The sequence below is a fragment of the Nomia melanderi genome, chromosome 10, assembly GCF_051020985.1.
Source record: "Nomia melanderi isolate GNS246 chromosome 10, iyNomMela1, whole genome shotgun sequence".
In the NCBI taxonomy this organism is placed as follows: domain Eukaryota; kingdom Metazoa; phylum Arthropoda; class Insecta; order Hymenoptera; family Halictidae; genus Nomia; species Nomia melanderi.
The window spans coordinates 15,781,125-15,801,585 of NC_135008.1; the positions used below are offsets into that span (position 1 = coordinate 15,781,125).

Here is a 20,461-nt window from a genome sequence, read left to right on the forward strand (position 1 = left end):
TCGCTGAGAAGTATAACATTTATTTTATTATATGTTGATGCTTTTTGTAAGGTGTTTAAAGACGTTGTTTGCAGTCAGACGGTTAATACATAAAACATAAAGAAACCAAATAATGTGGTATTTGGTTTCATTTTCGCCAATATATTAACAACCTATTGAGAAAATTAAAAATTGACTTGTCTTGGAACGCGTTTACTCAAACTAATTTCCATCAAATTGTCATGTCAAGTGACACACAGATTTTCAATGGAAAGTAACTAGGCTTGGATGATGAAAACACTAATGTGTCGTTCGATTTTCGTCACAAATGATTAGTGTAATTCTACACTGTACTTGTAATAGGTTCTGTGATTGATTCCAGTCATCACTGACAGTAATGTAATTACGTTTTTCTCAAGAGTTAAACAACTACCGCTTTGAAATGATCGACGACATGAATTGGAACTGGTTAAATGATTATATAGGACTGTTCGTTTAATTCTTCTATGACATTCCTGTAGCACTATAAATACAGATGCTATTGGATATATTTTTTGGAGGAAGAAAGCGACAATTCTTTCAAGATCAACCGTGTATAAAGTTATTCGACTTAATTAACTCTTTGCGCTCGATAGGCGACCTTCAGTCACCATTTATTTCAGTGCATAAAAATTTTGAAGTTTGACTTTTATCATAAAATATCATGTTGACACGTGAAATATTGTAACGAAATAGTACTGTTCTTTAACACTAGGTTTACGGAATGCGCCAATTTGACGCACACTGAATTTTATAAACATTATTTGGTAAATGTTTACGTCGATTTTGATCGATGCAATTGCACGAATATATACCTTAATCTTTTATTCTTAAATCCTAAATTTTCAAGATCAAAATGAACGGATAATCATTTTGCTAAGAACAACAACTATACAATAAATATCCATAAAGCTAGTGTCAATTTATGCATGGTTTCATTATGTGTCAGTTGTACAAAGTGTCATAGATATTTCACCAGGAAATTATCAATATTCTTAGTGACAAGGTTTTCGAGTGCAAAGGATTAAGGAATCGACTTCAGGAGTTAGTTGCAGAGATCATAAAGGAAATCTTGCAGTAGTCGTGATTTATGACGATATTGTTGTACGAATCATGAGGTGCCTAATAATAGATAAAAATTAATGCACACTGAATTACGTTAATTTTGTTCAATGTTTTATTTGTAAAACAAACGGTGTCATTTATCTATTTGGACGGAAAACAATTTGTTGTAAAAGAAGTTAAAAAGTATAATAAAAAAACTATAATTTAGGTTGTTCTATTTCCAAAAATATTTACGAGGTTCAAAACTTTGAATGAGATGATACATGAAAAAAGAACATGAATTATTAATTAAAAATTGAATTAAATCTGGACTTACAGTAATGCTCGCTTAAATTTCACAATTTTGGCTCCCAACAGTAGAATTTAGCCGAGCAGAAAAAATAGGAGGAAGCTATTACCTTCCAAGAATTGACTCGAGCACAGCTTGACAAGGGCAGAGAATCGATATAGTGAGTGGAAGTGGGATAGATACAATTCTGCACGCGTCACATACAAACATGCAATAAAGAAAATTGCAATTGCTGTAATTTTAACCTTACCTTCTCAAGTGTAGTGCCAGTGAATTTCTGAGATTGTCCAAAAACAGTGGGAATTGGACTTGTTTTACCGATTTAATGTAATTAATGAAATTAAAGGTTCATTTTCCTCAAATTGAAAAAACTAGACCGATTTACGTCGTGTTTGGACTTATTTTAACGAGAAGAATTTGGATATTCCATCGGTACTACGATTGAGAAGGTAAAATTAAAATTATTGCGATTGAAATTTTCTTCGCTGCGTGTTCATATTTGATGCGTGTGCCATCTCTTTGACCTGTGTCTGTTTTTCTTTTCGTCATTGTATTCATTTCCTGTCCGTGTCTTCTGGGATCACGTTACACTGATCTCGAGACAGCGAGTAGTGAGGGGAGAGTAGGTATGGTGCAGTGGAATTTAGCCGAGCAGATTTTGTGGAATTTAAGCGAGCATCATTGTATTTAGTGAGTAAAATTGTCATGTACTTAACAATACCAATAGTAATTCATGTTATTAAACGCACATTAATATATTTATCAATGAAAATGATATATTGATGTCATTTAGATATTAAAGAAAAACATGCGTCGAAAGTAAAGTGGTTCAAAGTGTATAAAGGAAATGGGTAATGTCTTAGTACATCCCCGCAGTAATCGATTTTAATAAAACCATCGCATATTGCAAGAGGTATATACACATGTTGAACAACTTTTTTCGTTGAAAAAAATGTCGACATTTAGTTTCCGAGATAATTGCGAAAAACTTTTACTACCACACTACATTGAATCCTTTATATCTGAGCGCGTCCGTGAGACGAACAGAAGCATTGCAGCGCGGTCGCCGCGGCTTATATCAATGAGTTTACATCGCCTGGGGTTACGTATACGATAATAGATATCGGTATAGGAAAGGCTAGTTTTTCAGGGGTAGGGGGGTATATACTGTCACTTCTTTACCTACGCTTTTGTTTTATATTATATTAATATTTATTATATTATATTATTATTATTATCATTATTACATTTATGTACCTATTACTTTTCTATAGAAGTCGAAGCTTGTACTTCAATTTTACTGTTTTAATAACTATACCTATTTTACAATTGTTACTAACAGTTTTACTGCGATAAAACCCATTTAATTTGAAATTAGTAAAAATATCTAAATTTTCGAATATTTCGATTTTTTATAAAAAATCGAGGGACTCATACTAGAAGAATTAACAATAATTTTGACAATTATAAAATAAAAGCGTCGGTAAAGGAGGTACAGTATATATCCTCCCCCCTAAAGACAAAGATCTAACTCCACCTGTATCTATTATCTAGGTGAAACTTATTTTTACATGTACGACAAAGGTATGAAACTGCCGTAATCGAATCAAAACTTTTGTAACGGAGCGTACCCATGTGAAATTCGAGAAGGCGATGGCCGACGCAGCGATCGCGCAACTATGCCTGTGTTCGTTTTTCGAATGCGCTGCATATAAAGAATTCAATGTAGTGGTAGCAAAAATTTTTCGCGATTATCTCAAAAACTAAATGTCAGCGACATTTCTTTTGAAGTAAAATGTTATTGAAAATGTGCAATTCTTGCAATATCTCAAGGTTTTATTAAAATCGGTTAATGTGGAGATGTATTAAGATATTACCAAAGAATGAGAAAACACTGTTGAAGAATTATTGTTAATATAACTTATTGTTCAGATTTGGAAAGCAATGCGAATAATCGCCTTGAATGTACTTACACCACGATTAAAGAATATATTTTGATTGGATAATTTTAAAAAATAAAAAAATTAACTTTTTTTGTTGTCTATGTATTTTCAAAATTTCAGGTAAAATTTGTTGACATCAGTGTGAACATCATAAATTACTGTAGCGAATGGTATATGCAGGACTAGTTTTAATAACCGTAATATATTACTAATACGTTTTGGTAAAATATTTAATTCTTATAGCCAAAGATATGATTAAATTACTGAAAAGTGTTACGATTACAATAATATTTATACCTTTTTCGATAAAAATTTGATGAAAACATCAGTTTTTAAGGTTCCCCATTAAGTAAAGATGTATATAACCCTTATTAAATAAATGAAATACGTATCATCGTAAGTTTAATAATGATTGATAGAAATAACATCGAGTTTAAGTGAATAGTAACTGCGTTACAATCTTTGAGTTAACAAAAAAAGAATATTTCGATATTTTTAAAATAACCATCAGATCAATAATATTACTGTATTAATGATTGAGCAGTGATAAATAGGCAGTGGAGAAATTTTATTATTTAATATAATGATAGTCAACTGAATTTTTATAAATAATGGTACTCAATATTTCTTTGACGTTAATCGTAATGTTTCTTTGTTCTTCCGTAATTATGAAAATCATCTCAGGAAGTATTGCTCCATTTCAGAAGTATAAATAAATAACTGTTACAAAATAATCTGAGTTTTCAATTTATAAGATTTCAAAATTATCTGTACTTCTTGAATGTTATTGGTTATTCTTTGGCACTTGACATATATCAGGACTTACAATGAGAATTAGCTACTTGGAAACTAAAAATGACATAAATACAATAATAATAAAGATGACTTATACTTGTTTACAGGTATGTATTCCTTCTTATGTTTGTTATCATTCTATTAACAATTTGATATTTACTCTAAATTTCAGCATCGGCTTGTACCATCAAAATAAATTCAAGTACATTTCCGTTAGACAAAATTCATCACGATTTTCAAAATACCTATCATCCGTGTAATTCTTGATGGTGAAAAGTATGGTAACTTTTATAACGAAGAAATGATTGCTTTAACCTTGTCTAGTGTCGAATGACCTTATACTATGTGTACGTGTTAGAATCCTCTAAACATTGCTGTACTGTTAATAAGAACAAGAGGACTGCGAGAATAAGTTACATCATGCCATTTAAAAAAATGATGTCGACCTTAAAATCTCCAATGCCGTTCTACTCATAAAAAAATGATTACTGACATATTATAGTCTCCTTGATATCGTACAACATTGATAAACATAATGTTTCCGTATTTTTTAACACTGGAACTACCGCACCTACCAAAATGACGAATTTCAGTTTTCTTATTTCGCAATTTTTGATATCTTAAAAGCGTTATATACCCGAAACAATTTTAAAAATAGAAAGTTTCACTTAAATACTATAATGAATATATGAAGGAATCGAAAAAAAACGATCATTACAATCTTTATAAGAGTTACATATTAATTGTATCAACCACTCGGTAGTTCTAGTATTAATGAATACATTCAAATTAAACGAAATGACTACCTCTGCTAGTATAGATACATGTACTATATAAAAACAACTCTAGCCGTAACACAATAGTTCCATTATCAACGTACCAGAAATATAGGAACACCTTCAAAATTGTTCAACGTTTACAGCTCGAAAGGTGAAATATTCGAAATCATAGTCTTTAGGAACTTTGTTCAACGATAGATTTCCTGCTATCACGCGTAAAACAATACACGTTTCAGATATAAAAATACGTCTCTGTGTATTAAGTAAAATTAACTGTGTTCGTGTGGACAGTAAAATCGTCAAGGAAATAGTCGTTAATAAATGAAATCCCTTCTTAAGTACGTGCCAGCAAGAACATTTGACTGGATAAGGAAAAAACTATTGTTAAGTATCGTCGGTGTAAAGAGGGAGAGAGGCGCAGAACGTAGGTTTACTCTCCCATTTTCATGCGAAAGAAGTGAAGAGATGGGGGTATCCTGGGGTAGATCAGGCAGATGTATCGTCGTTACCCCAGAGTGGTTAGACTGTGTCGCAGTCACACCAAGGGACGAGCGATAATCGAATGCGACTGTACCTGCGTGCCAGGAATTCCATCAGTACCCTGGGGACAAATAGAATACATCGTTGGCATCTCGGTGGCAGCATAATTGAGTTCTGTACGAACGAGATATCGTTCCGTCCGCGAATCTTTAATGATTCAGGAAATTCAAATTCTACGGAAGATCTATTAGGTCGCTCCATAAGTTCCTGCATTACCGTTTATTTTTTACGATATAGAATAATATTTTATTAAATATAACATTCTTGTAACTTTACAACCTGTCGCTCTCGAATACTTTCCACTGACTAAACTGAAGCAGTTCAAACTCGTATCGCTTTGTGATTACAAAACGTAACACGAGAAATATAAACACACCACGGCATGAACTTAGGACAACCTAATATTTATGAAAATAACGCAAATGTTAACGTAAAATTTTAACACATTGTATGCCGTACAGTGGGCAAAATCATAGCTTTTCTGGTCAAAAGTCTAACATTCAAATAAATGAAGATAACTCATTTTCTAGTAATATTGAAATGGTTTTTAGTAATTCCACACAAAAATGGTAATTATTTTATATAGAGCTACTAACAACAATAAAGGATTACTGCTATTATTAGTTATTCAAACTATATTATTACTATATATGATTTACTCTTAATATTTATTATTATTTATATTCACGACGAGTTTACGTATTCATTTTTTATTTTTTAATAATCCTGTTGTATTTATTATTATAGTAAATACTTTATCTTTAATTGAACAGATTATTTAATTTCTTTAAGAATTCTGAAAAATTGATTTTTGGCTACAGAGACAGTCATATTGTTTTGAATGTCTACTAAAAATACTGTAATTATGCTTATAATGTGTTAAAGTTGAATTACCTTTATACGCGACGAAAAATTGTCGCTCAGTAGCTACTAAAGCTCCGGATTATCTGTTTACAGGTTTATAGGTGTAATTGGTCATTTATAATTTCACGTAAACGACTATTTCAACGTTCTTTTTTAACGCTAAACGTACCGCAACCGTCCAAATGACCGATTTTAAAATTTGATTGAATATTCTGCGTTTTCTGTCGTCCATTTAACTTCATATTAATTCCTATACTGTCCGATTAATCGGCTCTTCAATTTATATCTTTCCTTCTATTTCTATTTTCATTAAAAAAATTGATCGTCTAACTTGTTTACTTTTATTTTATACTCAGTTATTCGACTATTTACATTAGAAATAGCTGTGTATAAAGTGTTAGTACGTTTAGTGTTAAACCTCTGCATACTTATTTGTCTATTTTTTTGAATGCAAAAATACGTATCGTATTTCATCTTTTTTTCAAATGATTAATGTATCTGTTTATGAAATTGTTTTGTTAAACGTTTTTTTGAAATTATTTTCCAACTGTTACAATTTACAAATGTAGAAGCTTTACATAATAATAGTACGTCATATACTAAAAGTGTGTTGAAACATATTTTACTATATAGATTTATTATCAAATGGTTTTTTTAGTAAGAAAAGGGAATATAGGATGAATGTTGGAACATTAAATATTTAAACATAGTATTTAAAGTTTGTGGAATCTACATGTATTAAATATGTATTGAAATATATAATATATATATAGTATAATTATGTTATACATATAAATATATTTTGATACTATTCATGATTGTCTGATTATAAAAAGCATTTAGACATTTATAATTATTTGTAAATGACTAATCAAATATTCGTTTAGTTCGTTTTTGAAAATAAATTTATAAACATAAAGTCTTTCAACATTTAAAAGTTTATCTACATTTTAAACGTGTACATGTCATGTAAAATATACATCAACCAGAGCTTTAGTTGCAAATTATAAATTACCACAACGCATTTGTATCAAAAGATATAAACGCATTCAAACAGATGTTTTGGGAAGTAAGTTAAGATTTCCAACAAATTGTTTGTTCGTCAAAAAGCTTATAGAAGTTTGTACGTGTATTACATACAGTAACAAATGAAAATTGGTAATTTTTAATGATCATAGACGATACGTTTGAAAAACCGTTAACTTATTTCCTGGAACAGTTTTAAACCTTTGCACTCCAAAAGTTTGTCACTAGAAATACTTAACATTTTCTCATGAGATATAAATGACGTTTCTTAAAACTAATTTAACGAGAAATCACACATAAATTAAGGAACAAAGCTATTTTATTTGAATATTTAACATATTGATGCATTGTACAAAGATTATTATGAAATATTAAATTTTATAATTTTATATGTATTAAATCAACTGGGCACTGATAGTGACGATTGGAGGGTAAAGGGTTAATAATACTTTTTAGATATGTGAGAACACTTACAGGTAGTCCAGGGTCCCCCCTTTCACCCTTCATGCCTGGTTCTCCTTGTGCACCCTGTAAGTATGAAGGAACATAACGAACACTGTTCTTCGTATAATACTATCCTTGACAAATAGTTTTCAGTCGAATGAAGCTACCTAAAAGTAATTATATCTTAGAAATGTGAAACACTATCATATAAAATATGTCTAAAGCAGATAGGATAATTTGATTAGCATTATATAAAGTAAATAATAACAAAATAATAAAAACTTTTATGTATCACCAAATTGTACAAAGCAAATGGATAAAATATAGAAAGAAGTTTTTCATCAATTGGAAGGTCTGGAATAAGAAGTAACAGATTAATTTTCATTTTTATTTCAAGATCTGTTTCATATATTAATTTCTTTAATTTTGTCTTTTATAGGTCTATATGTGTAATTCAAGTCAGAACTATTCATTTAATCTTTTCATTGTTATAAGACTGCTGTAGCAAATAACTCGCTATTGTTATACTTCACTGGTAATTGAAACTATATTATTCATGTCTTTCCTTCAAATGTAGATACCTTTCTGGATATATTTCATTCTTTTACTATTTTTTCCTTTTTTTATAATAAATTGAAGTTCTTGTTATATTGTTATCAGATACTTCATATAAAGTTAATATTATTGTTCAATCTATCTTACGTATACGGGTGTAATAGTATTTTTAAGTTCAAGATATAATTACTCGCTTTTAGTTAGCTCGAACTGTGTGTGATCAAAATCCTTTTGCCAGGGTTAGTATTCATTCTAAGTACCGTCAAGCTCGAAACCAGTTAATTTACGCCCGAAAGATGAAATCAAGGGGTGGAGCGTAGAAATTGTGGATCCGAAAATCATAAATATAATATATGATTAAACGGGTCACCCCGAAGATTGCTCACCTTCATGCCGTCTAATCCTGGTGGCCCCTGAAAGGTAGAGGAAACCGTGTCAGATTCGTTGATGTCACCTGACGATTAATTGGTATCGAATACGCTGATTTAAATGTCATTGATTACTGAGGAACTTAAATAGACGCCCACTACATCGTCATTCGCAGCAATATTGTATCCTGCCAAGCTCTACCTAACTTTAGCACTTCCAAAGGCATAGTTGTATGCACATAAAGAAATAAATCATCCTTTTCAAGCATTTTTATCAAGGTTACACTCTTTGACAGAGGCGTGTAATAAGCTAATATTATTCTTTTTTATCTTTCAGAAATCCTTGCATCGAGTTTATATCTTTTTTACGACAATCACATTTAATACCGACGATGATCAGTATCAACGAGAAAGAAAAGCAAGGAAATTTTTCATATTTTGTTTCAACCCTTTGTGATACATAACCATCTCTTCGAAAATGTTTAAAGAAAGCTTCAAATATTGCAATAAGACACAATAAACATCGTTCACAGTTTGAATTGATTTTTTGCCTCAAGATAATAACGGTAATTTCCTCGCATAAGCGAACCGTGTTTACAGGTCGAAGTTACATTGATAATTCGAGAAACAATAGAAAAATTAGGCGTTCGAAAGCTGCTAACACTTCGTCATAAAGGGTTGATATATTTTCAATTGTTGCGCTGAATTGTTCTTCATTGTGAGAAGATCTGTCGACAAACGTCGCATGACGAATATGAAAAATTCCGATGCGGCATAAAGTTTACGAGCGAGGCAGGGATACAAATGACGGACGTCAGGCAAGGGGGAATAGAAAGAAAGGGAGCTTAATCGAGTTGAAGAAAAACAAAAAAAAAAGAGAACGATGGCGCAACGTAGCAACAATTACGTTATTGTCGTGGTTACAGCAAATCAACACGTGTTAATTCTCGTTTTGATGGTCGTGTTATAAATCGATTGTTCGCGAGAGGAGCAGACTCGTGGTTAAAACGAAGAAGAAATATAAAGAGGGTTTGTAGTAACAGTATAGTTAAACAAATGATCGTCGGATCGCAGCCTAAGGCAAAATGCAAAGCGGTATGTCCACTACAAGATATGTGAAGCGTTGAATTTTGAAGGGCATCGTATAGAAGCAAAGGATACAGGCACATGCACATTCTGTTTATTAATTGGGACAATGTAAAACAAAATTGTTAGACTCAGAGTATTCATATACGCAATTACGCCGTCGTATTCTTCTCTGCAATTTTCTCTCGTTAATTACCAAGCGCGCCGTTTTACAATCAATTCACACATACGCACGCACGAAATAAATCCATATGCTGTTCCGCATACCTTTATGCTTGTTTAGTATCATGCATGTATATATATGTGTACACACACATCCACCTACGCGTGTATATATGTATATGTTCTATATACAGTGATGCTCGGTTCAATTTTAAAATGTCACAACTCAGCATTACAATTCTCGCGAGTAGAGTAGCTATCTCTGACAAAGAGAGAGAATCGATATAGTGAGCAGAAGCGGGATAAACAGTCTGTAGAGCATCGAGGGTCGAGACGGGGGGCTTCAAAGTGATGCCACACGCGTCAGATATAAACATACCACGAAGAAAATTTCAGCTGCAGTGATTTTAACCTTACCTTCTCAAATGTGGTACCAATGGATTGTTGACATTTTTTTGATAAAAATGAGCCCAAACACGACGTAAATTGAACTGAAAAATTTTACCGACTTTGTAATTAACGAAATTAAAGGTTCATTTATCCCAAATCGATAAAACTAGACCGATTTACATTATGTTTGGACTCATTTTAATCAGGAGAATCTCAATAAATCACTGATACTACATTTGAAAAGGTAGGATTCAAATTACTAAAACTGAAATTTTCATCACTGCACGATTGCTGTACCGGCACCTTATGTGTGCCTGTTTCCCTTATGCTCATTGTATTCATTTTCTGTCCCTGTCTACTGGGATCACATTACACTGAGCTCGAGACAGCGAGTAGTGGGGAAGAGTGAGGATGGTTCGTTAAAATTTAACCGAGCAGACTGCTTTAAAATTTAACTGGGCATCACTGTGTATATATATACACACACGTATACACAAATTATACACGCACATTATGTACCGATCAATTGTTTTTCGTTTATTTTTCATTAATCCATGTATGACCATGTGTTATGGATGACTATCCATGTACTGCGTGCACGTTCACAAATATAATGTATGCTTTACTCGCATAAACGTTATAACTAAAGAGCTTCAATTATACGAAAAGCTCCGCACTTTCACTTATCCTGTTATCTTATTAAAACTATTCGCATTAATCTACGTTTTCTTTAGATTAGGGTATAAACAGGGAAAAGGGAGATATCTCTCGTTCGAGACAAATGAAACATAGTTAACGCCGCGTTTCACGACGCCGATATTATTCTACACTGTACAATTCAATGTTCCTCGTACTCGACCGAATGAAAGCGAGCGAGCGAGCGGCATTCTGTGTACTGCAAGCACAACTAGGCTCGCAAATAAGGGTATTCGTTCACTTGCAGTCACAGATGCTGATACGTATCGTACATCACTGAACATATTTGCCACCACTACTACTAATACTGTGTCTCACAATCAGACTTGATTCCTTGAACCAATCTACCAATCTGTATTTAGTACTTCAACGTATTAAAAACCGAATGATGATTTGCAGTGGATACCGATAATATTTTTAAACCAATTAAGAATTTGATGGCTACGATGAACGCTTGAAATTGCCATCGAATGAGTTCTTAATTCGACACGTTGATTTTTTGAAAAGCGAATTTTAAGATTATCCGACAGGTCGAAAACGATCGTAGGAAACAACGGTCAATACGTTGGCAATTATAAATAAATCTGGATATTCGTATTTTACATTAACCTTGATCTGGCCCTAGGGTCTCTTTCGACACAAATCGAGATTAATTTTTGCTGTAATTGTTTTTAAGGGGCGGATGAAGGTTAACAATTAACGTAAAATAGCAAATTTACGTATGAGATGACCCGATGCTTAATAGAAATTTAATTGAAAATATGCTCTCCGAGAAAAATAAAATGATATACTTCGTTAACGAAAAATGTACAGATTTGAAATTACTTAAGTACGTCATATTGTCTTACAGAACTTTTGCTATACTTCTATTATAGAAAATTAATTTGTTTTCGATAATAAATCAATAATTTGTAGAGTTATGAAGTTCAAATGGGATCTAGTGTTTGAAAGATTTACTTTGTCTCACTGAAACAGTATAAGTTCTGTCAGCATTGTAAAATGCTTATTAATGTTTACGAGTGTCAGTCAATGAGTATATTACCTGCCCCTTTTCCCCTGAAAGATATAAATATAATAAGTATATAAATAGTTATAATTATATCGCATGGCAATAATACATATTACAGGATATTAAACTGATTAATCCTTTCATCACTGCCAGTGTCTATGGATGTTAGAAAAATGTTTTCGCAGGTCTTAGTTAGGTTCAATTAGTACCATCTATATTGTGTTGAAGTTAAGTACCTTTATGTTAATTTTCAATGTGCATATGAAAACTTGAATTGAAAACATGAAAATTAAAAGTACTCCACAAGGCTTCTGCAGAAAAACTCTGTCATCTGTTATATTGATCTTGCCTGAAATTATTGAATGGTACATTATATTTCAAGCAGAAGTGACAAAGTTTACGTTGACAATAAAAGAAAGTCTGCTATTTTTCTGGAGGCGTGAAGGCTGGTAATTTATTGACTCACGCTCGTACGTTTCGTTGCGGTGTAACAAGATTTTGATTAATAGGATAATTAGAGAGTGCAGTGACATTTTCTCAAATCAACGTTTACTTAAATATTTTGATATCGGCCGATATCAATGCAAGTCAGACAATTTTTTCATTAAAATTTTTAACGAACTTAAGATTCGTCGAAATATAATAATTAATCATAGAAGTCTGGGTTAGGTCCTAGACAATATTTAATTACTTAACATAAGAAGCAAGGCTGTTGTACATTTTATGGACATTCATGAATTTTTTAATTAAAATTAAAATACAAATGTACGGAAAATATGACTTTATGAAAGTCTGTAAACATTTACTACGCATATAATGAAGTAAACATCGCTATTATATTAATCATAATAATCATAGTCATCATAACGATGATTCTGTTTTTTTATTTATTTCCTTAATGTCTATAAAATATTCGAAACCCTTGCCCCTTTTTATTGACTTTATTTGTTAGTTTTTAAATTTTCCCTTTAAATCTAACGAAAATTGATACATCTTTTAACATAAAACATAAGATTCTTAACAAAAGAATTTTAACTGCAATTTAAGAACATTATTAGTGGAGAAGTTATTAAAAGCAACACTCGTTACAGCGATTAACGAAACGTGATAATGGAAATGATAGAAAAAAAAGGTCATAATAAATTCTAGAACCAAACAATTTAAATGATGTTACATAGAATGTAACATTAAAGCACACACATATATATGTATTAATATATGCATACAAATGTTAACACTCGGATGGATACACACCTTCGCCTGGTACAAAAATCATCTGATGTTATCTATACGATGTCGATTAAATACAGAAGATATTTCACGAAAAGTACAACCGAAAAGAAAATGTTTCTACATTAAAAAATGAAGAGAAAATATGTTTTAGTAAATTTTTAAAGCGAATGAGAAACACTTCTGTTTAACTAATAAAGCAGACTTATCTAAAACTTCTTAAACTGTTCTTGAACTTCTTAAATATAATATAAAATCTTCCTGGAACAGAATATTATTTACGATTTTATTTAATTATAATTCAAATATGATTTCTGGTTATAATTAATTATTTGTATATTTCACAACGAAATCTGTGAACATTCAAATACCATTCAGATCAACTAATTCCAGGATAGATCTCTAAGTTTTAGCTATTTTTGTAATATGAAAACTTATAATTAAACACTATACAAGTAGATTACAGAGTGAATAATACAACCTATGAATCATTTCAATTACTTCTGTTCATATTGGACCAACTGAATATTTTAAACAATTTTTTTTATAATCAAGAGAGCTAATAACTCATACGAAATATCCATAGAACATTTTGCTTCAATCATTTTCTTTCATGATTTTCAAAATCACTTTTAGTTTCCTTTAATAGAATCCTATCATTCCGGTTCATTATCTTCTTACAAACACATAGACTAACTTGGCAAGCATTAAAAAATAGATATGCTTTCTTTTTATTAAAACTAAAGACGAGGTAGAAAACAGAATTTTTTATCGTTTTTACTAATGAATATGTACTTATTTACAATCCGCCGACGCTTCTTCATTAATGCTGTCAAAATGAATTAAATCTGCATAAAAATTATCTTTTAACATACTACCTAAAAAAATTCATGGAAGTAAGGTCATTCAGAAGTACTTCCAAAGTCAAGGACGGCAAACTGAACACATTTTACAATTATAATATTTATAATTGTATGTTTATACAAAATGTTTTTTGAACTATATTTAAAAATTTCTTAAACAAGTTGTAAGTGAATTTATCTTTCTATTAAAAAAATAGATTTTCATTCAAGATATTAAAAATGGTTTACAAAACATCGAGAAAAAGAACTTATAAAAAATATACTATATGTGTTTTGTAATGAAATTTACTATGTTGTATTAAATTAAATTTGATTTATAAATGGATTGATTTTTATGTATACCGAAGTAGTTACTTTAATAATTCGTAAAAAAAAATTAAAAGTTATATTTCAGTTGACAATCATTTTTCAAAAATGTAGAATATTTTTTATAAATATATTGGTTTATAATATGTACCTATCATGTATGTACATGTCATGATATCGGAAATAAATAAGATGACCAATTTTTGTTGTGCATATTGTATGTTTACATATTGCTCAGCTGTATTAAGAATAAATGCTATTAACACAATAGTTCGTTACACAGTTGGCTCCTTATTATTTCATTCATCAACTTATATCGTATTGTGTACAAAGTATATTACACTAGAATAATATAATAAAGGCGAACCTCGGTTACGATATTTTACTAAGAAATGGTAGACACATTCACTTAGCAATAAAAATAAATAAAATAAAGATTGCAGTAAAAGGAAAAATATATAATATCAGTCTTAAAATAATCAGTCCGCAATGCAATTAATTGTGTCAATAGATATATGAAACTCATTCAGTTGCATGGACCACATCATTTTATAAAAATCAAATGAGAGTTTACTACAATTCTAAACTAATTTTAATTTCAGTACGATTTAACTGCATTGAAACAATTTGTACATGTTTTAAGTAATTGGCTTGAACCAAACCATACTATGGATAAAATATTTATATAATATTATATTACTGATTTCTGTTGCTGGTAGAATCATCAACTTTTCGGTTGTACAATTGCAAAGTATGATGCGTTCATCTCTATTACTTTCAATTTCTTTTAACTGCAAACAATATCAAACGGAAGGACTGGTAATTTGATAAGATGTAATTTTTATGCATATTTTTCACGAGTTTCTAAGGTTGCCTTTAAAATGTTAATACACATCTTGCAATATAGCCATTCATGTATCATGTGGTTGATGTTGAGACAAAATCAACGAGACGAGTATAATAGACTTTTTTTATTAAAATAAAATGTACGGTGAAAAAAAAAGATATCAAGAAAAAAGTTTCATTCGTCACCTTTGATGTACTTACTTACGTAGAGACCAATATTCCGTATCAATATTAGAATCGCTGACTCAGTCTCAACGCTTGCTAAACATATACGACAAATAAAATATATAAATCAATTATACATATACAGGAAAAAAATTTGATGCTAATGAAAAAAATAACGAGTATAAAAAAAAGTCGTCTATGGGCATTGCTGTTAGAACACATCACTTAATCGATACATATCGTTTTGCTGAAATTTCACAAAAATATAATTAAAATTATTTGACACGTCTATTCTTTCTTAATGAAAATTTATGTCTATGCGATATAACCTTTCAAATTCGGCAAATGATAACGTGATAAATAAAAAAATTAAAAAACGAAATAGATACAGTGAAAACGTTAAATATAAAAGTTGCTTAATTTTTCTTTTAGCAACACATGTTTTGTTTGCATTTCAATCTCAAATTTTATCATACAAGTTGTATTAAATTAAACTGTTAAGCTCGTATAATATCTTTTTAATTCATTTCTCAAGCTATATTGGTACATAAAACACCGCGACAGAAATGGAGGCGAAATAAATAATAATGAATGAAAATAAAAATTTTTTTACTCTCGACTAATCTTTGAAAGTACATTTGTGAGTTGCCTCTTATCGATTACTTCTCGTTATTTATTGTTGTATTCATTTGATATTATTTATTTATTCTATTAGTCGCATATTACTTCTTATAAAAAATTAAGCAACGTTTGTATTCAATAGTTTCATTGTGCCCCTTTCGTTTCCCAGTTACTTAATTTACCAACTTTTTATTCCTAAAATTGGAATAATAATTTCGCGTCCCAAACGCAAATCTTCGATGACGAAAAGAACCTTTCTGAAAGGATGCATACGTTTCAAATAATTTCGACTATTTCATACTGCGAAGTTTCATTAAAACATTATGCACGATAATATTTTGACGATAAAAATCTGAGAACTCCTATACAGTGGTCTAAATTCAGGGTTTATGATCACCGCGTCGTTGGCTTAAAAAGACAATTGTGTTCTTATGTACGATTGGTAATCTCACTGTTTGTATCTTCACCAATGCAAGCTCTTTGTAACTACTGTTTATTACATATACATCCGGTTCCATGGGAAATCAGTTCATCTACATACTACAATGCGTATGCGGAACATCGTGTAAAATGAAATGTCGAATGGGAACAAAACAGATTGTGAGAATGGACAAACTACTACTGTATGCAAGGTTACATTTTAAAGTGAGTGGTTTTCAAGTACGAAGCGGTGAGTTGAAACTTACAGGATATACGGCGAATATCGGATTCGAAAGAAATTGATAAGGGTATGAAGAATGCAAAGACGAATAGACAGTAACGTAAAGGGTCACGAAGAATGAAATTGTGATACAATGAAGAGTACACGTTTGCTGGAGAAATAAACAGAATCGGTCGAATACACTGAGAAAAAATGTACATAATCGAAGGGATCAGATGGTTTATAATTACATGGTTTACAATTAAGTAACGTAACCGTGCCATGGAAAGTAATTTACGACGCTAAAACACGTATCACAGAATTCTTTAGAAGCATCGGTCAAAGTTTCTGTGCTACACAGAAAAATGAATGCCATTGAAAAAAATTCGATCGGAACATCCGTTTCGCTGTTTCATGGATTAACCGAAGAATGCTTGGAAGTAAAAGTTACTACGTGTTTTTGTTATACCGTGTTGTGATTTGTACCACTAAATATATTCCGTTACTTAAATCAACATTTTTTCCTCAGTGTACGCAGATATGTAATTACACAGGCGGAGGTATCGAATATGTTAATAGGACGGATGGTAGTGCGATCATCAGCTAATCATTACGTTGGATAAATAAGTATACAACACCGATATAGGATACATATTGGCGATTCAATATCGAAAAAGGAAAAAAGAACATCGAACGATTTTACTCGTAAATATTAAATATTTATGGAAGACACTTGTTTTCCCCAAAACATCACCCTTGTCACACATCAACACAGTACCCACAAATTGAAATGAGACAGTTATTGTTTTCCATTTGCAATATCTGCGGTTTGCACACGTGTGTCTATGTACCTGTCATACCGTAAGTACAATCGTCTTAATTATGTAAAATCAATACACATTAGTTGCGACTTATTCGTTCTGCGTTATGTTCTCGTTTACGTGACGAAGTTAACTTTCTCTTACGGTTAAAATTGTCCATTAGTGCCAGGTATCGCGTGCGAGTGATATCACAACCGTATCTGTTATCTCGATAACGGACGGTCATTCTGACTCTTTATCGTCGTTCAACCCTGAAGTATCGTAGCAGCCGTTGATTGATAACAAACGGCAGTCAACCTGTCGAATCCATCAGCTGATACTTAAAGAGTTCGCGCTTCGCGGTCTAAAATAACAGCTCGAATGCAATTTACTAACATTCATTCACGCAAAATTACACCTTATCGGATAAACGCTAGCGATATGACTGAATCTTGAATCTCGTTATATATATAGAATGCTGAAAACTTTCGGTGAGTCGTCAACATGAACACACATCTCTACGAGGTATATGCAATGTTTGCACGTTTGTCTCACGAATCGTTTCTTTTCTTTTCTTTTCTTTTTTTCTTTTTTTCTCTCTTTTCCGTTACGATCTTAGTATGCGTGTTGCCCGACTATTGTCGAACGACGATTGTTCACGCACGGTGAATTTATAAACGACAGAACATATTTAAGAGGCAATCAAGGAGCTCGCCGAGGTTACGAAGAAGTACGACGCCTTGTCGGAAAAGCGACAATCGATTACACTGGTCGTTAGTGAATGGCTATCAATGATTCAGCAGCGAGGCCAATTAACGATGACGTTAGGAGCGAGAGGTCCGCGTTCTTACCATAACACCAGGTTTCCCGGAATCCCCGGGTTTTCCAGATTCTCCTCTCAGTCCCATGGGGCCCTATAAACAAACATGAATGCTTCAAGTCAAGTGGATCGACTTTGATGTCGAAAAGTCGGGGCATACAATGGAATGAGCGAATTAATTTGGCCAACTGGATTATCCCATAAACAGTATAATTTTTCGCGATTTCTACCTGACAATATCGATCGTGAATTCTGAAATATATATTGTAAATTAAACTGTTTAAACTTGTATTTATCGTCACTTTATGTCATTGAAACGAATCATCTTTTTTAAACGTTTATTTATTGTAGGAACTAATTATCTTAGAATTATAATTGCAACGGTATGTTGTATGTATGTTCACTTGACGGGTTTCTCCAGTTTAAGGGGAAAAGTGATTAATTTTTTCAATCTACGTATTGTTGAGAATGTATCCTTGAAGAGATTTTACATAATTCACAAAATGGTAGATGTTGTAGGTATTTAAAGTATTCGATACGATATCATTAATTTGAAATTTTTGATTGCTCAGTGGTCGTCAAACGGTAGCTTTAGTACATAAATTGTCAAATTTGTAACTTGATCGGTCTAAACGTAGTTCAAGTCGAATCTCTTTTGAGTTAAGTCCAATTCTACCTCAATTCGGATAGTAGCCCTAATACATAGTTGAGTTTTAGCTGAATTTAGAATTCAGATTAGAGCCAAGTCTTAATTATAAGAAAACTAAATAATAGCATATTAAAGAATACGATACTCAATTCAATAAAATTCTGTAAGCTTAAATAAATAACCGAGACCCAGCACCTATAACATTTATCATTTGGTTCAATTAAATTAACCTTTTGCGCTGGAAATTAATTTAAAGATTTGGGAAAGTCTTGTGCGAAGAATTTTGTTTTTACCTATTTTATGTAAGTACGTACACTAATCTTGTTTATTAATAATTTTGTGTAGAGTGGCACATTTTAAAACAATCTGGTACGTGTAACATAAAAAGACTGTCAATGTGTATAAGACGTCATTGGCAATATTCGAACAAAAACATCTCGACGTGCGTGCACGTCTTTCCAGCGCAAGAGATTAAATTCAGGTTTCCTGAATCCACCAAACTGCTGCACACTGTTCATTCGAAAATAGAGCATGGTTTTTAATATATTGGTCCATTGAGTCGGATTCCAGATTAAATGATTTGGTACTGAAGTGTATTCCATGTCAATTAAGTATCCACTTGGAGATCACATTTTGGTCTTTCGAGATCCGGATCCTCTAATTTGGTACTGCGATCCATTCTTCAGTAATCAAGTATCCAGTCGGAGACCACAAGACTTTGGTCTCTCGAGATCCGAATCCAATAAATTGATACAGCGATCCCTTCTTCATTAAACAAGAACCACTAATTTTGGCCAAACGTCATTAGGATAGCGAGAGAGATTAGCAAAGCGGTCCCCATTTCAAAATAACAAGAAAATATGTATTCTTTCAAAAATTTTGTTGACTGTTCTTGTTATAAGATAATAATTCTGTTAAACTCCGCATTTAAACAAATTCAGATTACCATCAGTTGGAAGAAAAGGACTACTGTTGTATGTTCATTGTCAACTACATAATTTATATTAAATCAAGGACTTCTTTCTAGACACCACCATAACATATATGCTGGATATTACATTATCAGTAGGTGTATGTAGTATATACCAAATTTCCTTTTTCATACTTAAACATTATTACCTGGCCAGTTTAGATTTTTATATTTTATTAAACTGAATGTAATGACTCTGTAAATCGTTATCAAATGACACGTGGATGTCAAAGTTTGATCTGATACTAAAAATAAGTCGTAGCGCAATTATTTAGCGTATTTCCAAGTGAAGTTATCTTCTAAATGATATTCGTACTTTTACGTATTACAGTAATAATAGTTAGTAAAAACTTTAAATATTATCCAAAATTATATCCAACTGATTAATAAAATAAATAATGTACATAACCCTGGCACATCGTTACACAAAATTGACATTTACATGTATTTCCATTATTTTTTTCAGATTCTCTTACTGAATTATGTTTGAATTTCACATAATCCATTTCCATGCGCGCATGT

At 31.6% G+C, this 20,461-nt stretch overlaps 1 protein-coding gene and 1 long non-coding RNA gene across 15 annotated transcripts in view; one reads left to right on the forward strand and one right to left on the reverse strand.

Annotated features, from left to right (window-relative positions):
- Window positions 1-20,461, reverse strand: part of LOC116428670 (uncharacterized) — a 340,086-nt gene that overhangs the window by 6,516 nt on the left and 313,109 nt on the right. For 11 of the 14 annotated variants that reach the window (XM_076371668.1, XM_076371669.1, XM_031980617.2 and 8 more), the window contains 4 exons: window positions 18,352-18,414; window positions 8,705-8,731; window positions 7,794-7,847; window positions 5,464-5,490 (listed from right to left, as the gene is read on the reverse strand). In XM_076371668.1, coding sequence (XP_076227783.1) covers window positions 5,464-5,490; window positions 7,794-7,847; window positions 8,705-8,731; window positions 18,352-18,414 — 171 coding nt within the window. The other 3 variants (XM_076371678.1, XM_076371679.1, XM_076371677.1) reach the window with 3 other exon arrangements.
- Window positions 14,268-18,256, forward strand: LOC143175016 (uncharacterized). Its single transcript, XR_012999581.1, has 3 exons — window positions 14,268-17,561; window positions 17,685-17,991; window positions 18,120-18,256. It is a non-coding gene; the product is annotated as an uncharacterized LOC143175016 (long non-coding RNA).